This window comes from Stigmatopora nigra, chromosome 8, assembly GCF_051989575.1.
Source record: "Stigmatopora nigra isolate UIUO_SnigA chromosome 8, RoL_Snig_1.1, whole genome shotgun sequence".
In the NCBI taxonomy this organism is placed as follows: domain Eukaryota; kingdom Metazoa; phylum Chordata; class Actinopteri; order Syngnathiformes; family Syngnathidae; genus Stigmatopora; species Stigmatopora nigra.
This window is the reverse complement of record NC_135515.1, coordinates 13,752,870-13,760,154: the sequence shown is the minus strand read 5'-3', so window position 1 is coordinate 13,760,154 and position 7,285 is coordinate 13,752,870. Positions and strand designations below refer to the sequence as shown.

At 48.0% G+C, this 7,285-nt stretch overlaps 1 protein-coding gene across 1 annotated transcript in view; it reads right to left on the bottom strand.

Annotated features, from left to right (window-relative positions):
• Positions 1-7,285, bottom strand: part of nf1a (neurofibromin 1a) — a 153,229-nt gene that overhangs the window by 113,263 nt on the left and 32,681 nt on the right. The window contains exons 9-11 of the mRNA XM_077721945.1: positions 6,100-6,222; positions 1,463-1,537; positions 1,246-1,371 (exon numbers count right to left, since the gene is read on the bottom strand). Coding sequence (XP_077578071.1) covers positions 1,246-1,371; positions 1,463-1,537; positions 6,100-6,222 — 324 coding nt within the window. The remainder of the gene's footprint in view (positions 1-1,245; positions 1,372-1,462; positions 1,538-6,099; positions 6,223-7,285) is intronic.

Below are 7,285 nucleotides of genomic sequence, written 5' to 3'. Positions count from 1 at the left end.
GAGAGGGGGAGCGAGAGAGAGAGAGAGGGGGGAGCGAGAGAGAGAGAGGGGGGAGCGAGAGAGAGGGGGGGGCGAGAGAGAGGGGGGGCGAGAGAGAGGGGGGGCGAGAGAGAGGGGGGGGCGAGAGAGAGGGGGGGGCGAGAGAGAGGGGGGGGTGAGAGAGAGGGGGGGGCGAGAGAGAGGGGGGGGCGAGAGAGAGGGGGGGCGAGAGAGAGGGGGGGCGAGAGAGAGGGGGGGCGAGAGGGAGGGGGGGGCGAGAGGGAGGGGGGGCGAGAGAGAGGGGGGGCGAGAGAGAGGGGGGCGAGAGAGAGGGGGGGCGAGAGAGGGGGGGCGAGAGAGGGGGGGCGAGAGAGGGGGGGCGAGAGAGGGGGGGCGAGAGAGGGGGGCGAGAGAGGGGGGGCGAGAGAGGGGGAGCGAGAGAGGGGGAGCGAGAGAGGGGGAGCGAGGGAGCGAGGGAGCGAGGGAGCGAGGGAACGAGGGAGCGAGGGAGCGAGAGCGAGAGAGAGAGAGAGAGAGAGAGAGAGAGAGAGATAGATAGATAGATAGATAGATAGATAGATAGATAGATAAATAGATAGACAGATAAACGTTCTAGAACGGTATATTTCTGCCAAAATGATGAAAGCGAAGGGTAGATATTTCATTATAACGGGCTCTAAAATACGCGAGGTTGGCAAATAAAGATGTGTGTCTCGCCCTGCCTAGCCAAGACCTATCTGAGTGCACAGTCTGTTTGAACCTCAATAAGTTGAGATGAAGGTCCCTTTCTTCTGCCATTTCTCTTCGAAGCTGAGTTTAGTGGCAGTCTGGTATTCCGCCTACGAGTTCCAGCGTGAATTCTGACATTTTTATGAACAATTTTAATTTGGATATAAAATACTGCAATCGACTGATGCCGTGAAATAGTTAAGGATGACAGTAGTTGGCAGGGATAGACACCGGCATTCGTCGTATCCCTTTTAGCGACAAGGGGTACTGAAAACGAATTAAAGGATTGCCAAAGCCCCCTCAACACACAAGCATAGGGCTCAAAGTTAACCATTGTACTTTTCTTTTCAGTTTGAGACATAAATGTGCAAAATGTTTATTTTCTAAAATAACTAACTCTAAAAGATTCAAGAAAAATAAATTGTGTTCCGGTATTTTCTGCCCTGTTATAATTAAATTGAGTTTCTCAGGAAACACATTTGAAACCAGAAGAAAAAACGTTTTGGGTTATTTCCTACCTTCAATAACTGTACTCACCGGTGTCATGCGTAGAGGAGCGTGGGTGCTTTGGACAACTCTGTTGAGGGTGTCTGAGAACATGAAGCGAAGCTCTCCAGAGTAGCAATACACGGCATCGATCTTGGGCCACCAGTCCAGGTGAGACTGCATGAAACCACAGAATCAGTACACGAACCAAAAGTTCTATGACATAAAATATGACAAAGTACACTCAAATGGCCCATTGAATACTTACATTGGTTATTATTCTGTGCAAAGAGTTGACGAGGACAAAGTGGAAGGTGGAAGGAGACGAGGAAGCCAAACAGACCTTCAAATAAAAATAAAAAATTATCATCAAAAATTTGAATTACTTGACGAAAGTATTAGTCCTTTACCACCGATTCGTAAACCGATACCGGTCCACAAGCCATCCGATGCTGGTCCGTTCCAAAAATACCTATTAAAGTTTTAAATGTCATGGACACGAGGCACCGCCGACGCTCAAGTCGACAGATCATGAACCAGTGGGTACGGTGGACCAATCTGTATTGATTGAATTTGAGGTACCGGGTCAACTCGGAAATCAGTCTCGCAAATGCATATTTTAATTGCAATTTGACAAATGATATTGACGAAACTTCAATTCATCTTTTTCGTCCATCCGAGGTCGGGTCTCGGGCAGCAGTTCAGCAGGGAATCCCAGACTTTCCTCTCCCCAGCCCAAGACCGGACGTTTCGTCGAAGGACACTTCGTCCACGGACGTTTCGTCAAACAGGCGTGTGATCGACGGACAGTTCGTCGACCAGACGTTTCATCGAAGAGACGTTTGGTTTACAGACAATTCTTTGCTGGATTCGCCGCCAGATATTTCGTCTAACAGACAATTTGTCGCCCGATTTGCTCGCTCTCATGAAAGAGATACAGAGAGAGTTTAATGTTGAAAGCGATCAACCAGGTAATTTCGAGCTCTCAAAATTATAATCATGAGAGAGTTTAACGTTGAAAGCGATCAATCAAGTAATCTCTAGCACTCAAAACTATAATCATGAGAGTTTGTCATTGCACTGACAATGTCAGAGCAAATTTATCTAGCCTTATAAACAAACTCAAAATAGAGTAAAATGGTTGGGAAATAACAATACAGCAGGCTTCAGGCAGTATTATGCTAGAAACACCAAAAAGACATACACAATTGTTAATGAACTCTTGAAAAAGCTCACTCTCTCTGCGTCTCTCTCTCTCTCTCTCTCTCTCTGACTCTCTCGCTGCGTCTCTCTCTCTGCAGCTCTCTGCGTCGATGCCTCTTTCTGTGCCTCTGTCTCTCTCATTCTGTGCCTCTGTCTCTCCCTCTTTCTGTGCCTCTTGCTGTGCCTCTGCCTCTCTCTCTTTCTGTGCCTCTTTCTGTGTCTCTTTCTGTGTCTCTTTCTGTCTCTTTCTGTGTCTCTTTCTGTGTCTCTTTCTGTGTCTCTTTCTGTGTCTCTTTCTGTGTCTCTTTCTGTGTCTCTGCCTCTCTCTCTTTCTGTGCCTCTGCCTCTCTCTCTTTATGTGCCTCTTTCTGTACCTCTGCCTCTCTCTTTCTGTGCCTCTGTCTCTCTTTCTGTGCCTCTGTCTCTCTTTCTGTGCCTCTGTCTCTCTTTCTGTGCCTCCGTCTCTCTTTCTGTGCCTCCGTCTGTCTTTCTCTTTCTGTGCCTCTTTCTGTATCTCTGCCTCTCTCTTTCTGTGCCTCTGCCTCTCTCTCTTCATGTGCCTCTTTCTGTATCTCTGCCTCTCTCTTTCTGTGCCCTTGCCCCTCTTTCTCTTTATGTGCCCGTCTCTCTCTTTATGTGCCCCTGTCTCTCTTTATGTGCCTCTCTCTCTCTCTCTCTCTCTCTCTCTCTCTCTCTCTCTCTCTCTCTCTCTCTCTCTCTCTCTCTCTCTCTCTCTCTCTCTTTCTCTCTCTCTCTTTCTGTGCCTCTGTCTCTCTCTCTTTCTGTGTCTCTTTCTGTGTCTCTGCCTCTCTCTCTCTCTTTCTGTGCCTCTTTCTGTGCCTCTGCCTCTCTCTATTTATGTGCTTCTTTTTGTACCTCTGCCTCTGTGTCTCTCTTTCTGTGCCTCTTTCGGTACCTCTGCCTCTCTCTCTTTCTGTGCCTCTGCGTGTCTCTGTGGCTCTGCATCTGCCTCTCTCTTTCTGTGCCTCTGCATCTGCCTCTCTCTCTTTCTGTGCCTCTGCAACTGCCTCTCTCTTTCTGTGCCTCTGTGTCTCTCTCTTTCTGTGCCTCTGCATCTCTCTCTTTCTGTGCCTCTTTCTGCGCCTCTTTCTGTGCCTCTGCATCTCTCTCTCGGTCTCTCTCTCTTCCTGTGCCTCTGCAACTGCCTCTCTCTTTCTGTGCCTCTGCATCTGCCTCTCTCTTTCTGTGCCCGTCTCTCTTTTTCTGTGCCTCTGCCTCTATCTTTCTGTGCCCCTGCCCCTCTCTTTCTGTGCCTCTGCATCTGTCTTTCTGTGCCTCTGCATCTACCTTTCTGTGCTTCTACTGCTCTCTCTCTTTCTGTGCTTCTACTGCTCTCTCTCTCTTTCTGTGCCTCTGCCTCTCTCTTTCTGTGCCTCTGCCTCTCTCTTTCTGTTCCTCTGCCTCTCTCTCTCTCTTTCTGTGCCTCTGCCTCTCTCTTTCTGTGCCTCTGCCTCTCTCTTTCTGTGCCTCTGCCTCTCTCTTTCTGTGCCTCTGCCTCTCTCTCTCTTTCTGTGCCTCTGCCTCTTTCTTTCTGTGCCTCTGCCTCTCTCTCTTTCTGTGGCTCTGCCTCTCTCTCTCTGTCCCTCTTTCTATGCCTCTGCCTCTCTCTCTTTATGTGCCTCTTTCTGTATCTCTGCCTCTCTCTTTCTGTGCCTCTGCCTCTCTCTCTTTATGTGCCTCTTTCTGTGCTTCTTTCTGTACCTCTGCCTCTTTCTCTTTGTGCCTTTTTCTGTATCTCTGCCTCTCTCTTTCTGTGCCCCTGTCTTTGTCTCTTTCTGAACCTCTGCCTCTCTCTCTTTCTGTGCCCCGGTCTCCCTTTCTGTGCCTCTGTCTCTGTCTCTCTCTCTCTCTGCCCCTGTCCCTCTCTCTTTCTGTGCCTCTTTCTGTGTCTCTGCCTCTCTCTCTTTCTGTGCCTCTTTCTGTGCCTCTGCCTCTCTCTCTTTATGTCCCTCTTTTTGTACCCCTACCTCTATCTTTATGTGCCTCTGCCTCTCTCTTTTTCTGTGCCGCTGCCTCTCTCTTTTTCTGTGCCTCTGCGTCTCTCTCTTTCTGTGCCTATGTGTCTCTCTCTTTCTGTGCCTCTGCGTCTCTCTCTTTCTGTGCCTCTCTCTGTACCTCTGCCTCTCTTTCTTTCTGTGCCTCTATCTCTCTTTCTGTGTCTCTGCTTCTCTCTCTTTCTGTGCTTCTTTCTGTGTCTCCTTCTGTGTCTCTGCCTCTCTCTTTCTGTGCCTCTGCCTCTCTCTCTCTTTATGTGCCTCTTTCTATACCTCTGCCTCTCTCTTTATGTTCCTCTTTCTGTACCTCTGCGTCCCTGTCTTTCTGTGCCTCCACGTCTCTCTCTTTCTGTGCCTCTGCGTCTCTCTCTTTCTGTGTCTCTTTCTGTATCTCTGCCTCTCTTTCTGTGCCTGTCTCTCTCTTTATGTGCCTCTGTCACTCTATCGATTTCTGTGCCTCTGCCTCTCTCTCTTTCTGTGTCTCTTTCTGTGTCTCCGCCTCTCTCTCTTCCTGTGCCTCTTTCTGTACCTCACCCTCTGCCTCTCTCTTTCTGTGCCTCTGTGTCTCTCTCTTTCTGTGCCTCTGCGTCTCTCTCTTTCTGTGCGTCTTTCTGTACCTCTGCCTCTCTCTCTTTCTGTGCCTCTGCGTCTCTCATTCTGTGCCTCTGCGTCTCTCTCTTTCTGTGCCTCTGCGTCTCTCTCTTTCTGTGCCTCTTCGTCTCTCTCTTTCTGTGCCTCTGCGTCTCTCTCTTTTATGTGCCTCTGCGTCTCTATTTCTGTGCCTCTGCGTCTCTCTATTTCTGTGCCTCTGCGTCTCTCTCTTTCTGTCCCTCTTACTGTGCCTCTTTCTGTGCCTCTGCATCTGCCTCTCTTTATGTGCCTCTGCATATGCCTCTCTTTCTGTGCCCCTGTCTCTCTTTTTCTGTGCCTCTGCATATGCCTCTCTTTCTGTGCCCCTGTCTCTCTTTTTCTGTGCCTCTGCCTCTATCTTTCTGTGCCTCTGCCTCTATCTTTCTGTGCCTCTGCCTCTCTCTTTCTGTGCCTCTGCCTCTCTCTTTCTGTGCCTCTGCCTCTCTCTTTCTGTGCCTCTGCATCTATCTTTCTGTGCTTCTGCATCTATCTTTCTGTGCCTCTGCATCTATCTTTCTGTGCCTCTGCATCTATCTTTCTGTGCCTCTGCCTCTCTCTTTCTGTACCTCTGCTCTCTCTTTCTGTACCTCTGCTCTCTCTTTCTGTGCCTCTGCATCTATTTTCTGTGCATCTGCCTCTCTCTTTCTGTACCTCTGCTCTCTCTTTCTGTGCCTCTTTCTATGCCTCTGCCTCTCTCTTTATGTGCCCCTTTTATGTGCCCCTTTTATGTGCCCCTTTTATGTGCCTCTTTCTGTGCCTCTTTTTGTACCTCTTTTTGTACCTCTGCCTCTCTCTTTATGTGCCTCTTTTTGTACCTGCCTCTCTTTCTGTGCCTATTTCTGTGCCTCTCTCTCTCTGCGCCTCTCTCCGCCCCTCTTTCAGTGCCTCTCCCTCTCTCTCTCTCTCTCTGCCTCCAGTTCAGTCTGCATCACTGCAGATGCCACACCGATCCATCTTTTTTGTCTCTAGTTTTTCCTCCATTAATCGTGCCCCTTCAAAATTTGGTCTGTTAATGGTGTGTTTTATTAAGTAGGAATGGAATGTATCTTAAATCCACCTTAAAGTGCTGATTGTTGTGAGGATTGATGCGGAAACAGGAGACAAAGCAGTCCATCATGAGGTCAACATCAGCATTTTGACTGCCAGCTCCGAAGGGTTTTGCTGGGTTGAACAGCAAAGCCTTGTGGGAAAAGAGGCTTGGATTACATGACATAAATGTGGATGAACTTATTCTAGTTTCACATTAGATCAGTAATTATTCAAGAGGGGGTGTTGTGTTAAGATTCTCTCGCTATGTTTGCCCAAACTGTGCAATGTTAGGTGCTCCACGGAACCCTTTTTTTCTGCCGTGAAGGGAGTTATAAAACATCCACCCCTTCATAAATCACACAAATTTTTAATCCTTATAAAGCATGATTTATGGAAGGAACGGTGTTAGTTTTTATTTTTGCCATATTTTCATTTTGGTTTACTGTGTTTTACAAAAAAATAACAAACAAACATTGCTTCAGTAAGTAAAATTCTTCAGCCTTTCTTTTGAGATTGACCGTCAGTTTCCCTTACTTTTTCCAAAAAGACATATTCCTGCTTCTGTATATATAATACATTCCTTTTTTGGATACTGTAAATACATTTGCAAGAACTCTTTTAAACATCTCGTCTCATTTTCTGAACCGCTTTTATACTCAAGGTCGCGGGGGGTGCTGCAGCCTATCCCATCTGACTCCAGGCCTGAGGCGGAGGACACCCTAAATCGGTGGCCAGCCGATCAGAGGTCACAATGAGACGGACAACCATGCACTCAAACCCGTACCTAGGGTAAATTTAGAGTGTCCAATCAGCCTACCATGCATGTTTTTTTGGGACGTGGGAGGAAACCGGAGTACCCGGAGGAAACCCATGCAGGCACGGGGAGAACCTGCTAACTCCACACAGATGGACATGACCTGGATTTGAACCCCAGAGCTGTGAACCTCACGCGCTAACCACTTGCCCGACTGGGCCGCCCGCTTTTCGCCAATTATACCAAAAAAGAGGAGTTCTAATTTCATATCAAGTTGGGAAAGGCGGAAACAATTAAAGCGCACCAAGTTGGCAGTACAATCTTCTGCATTCGAAAGTTGTGGGGAAGTCGGTGGTCATCTACAATCCTCATAAAGTGTGATTTATAGATGTGTGTGTGTGTGTATGTTAAGATTATCTCGCTGTTTTTTTTAAACCGTGAAACGTAGAGAGTTGAAGTT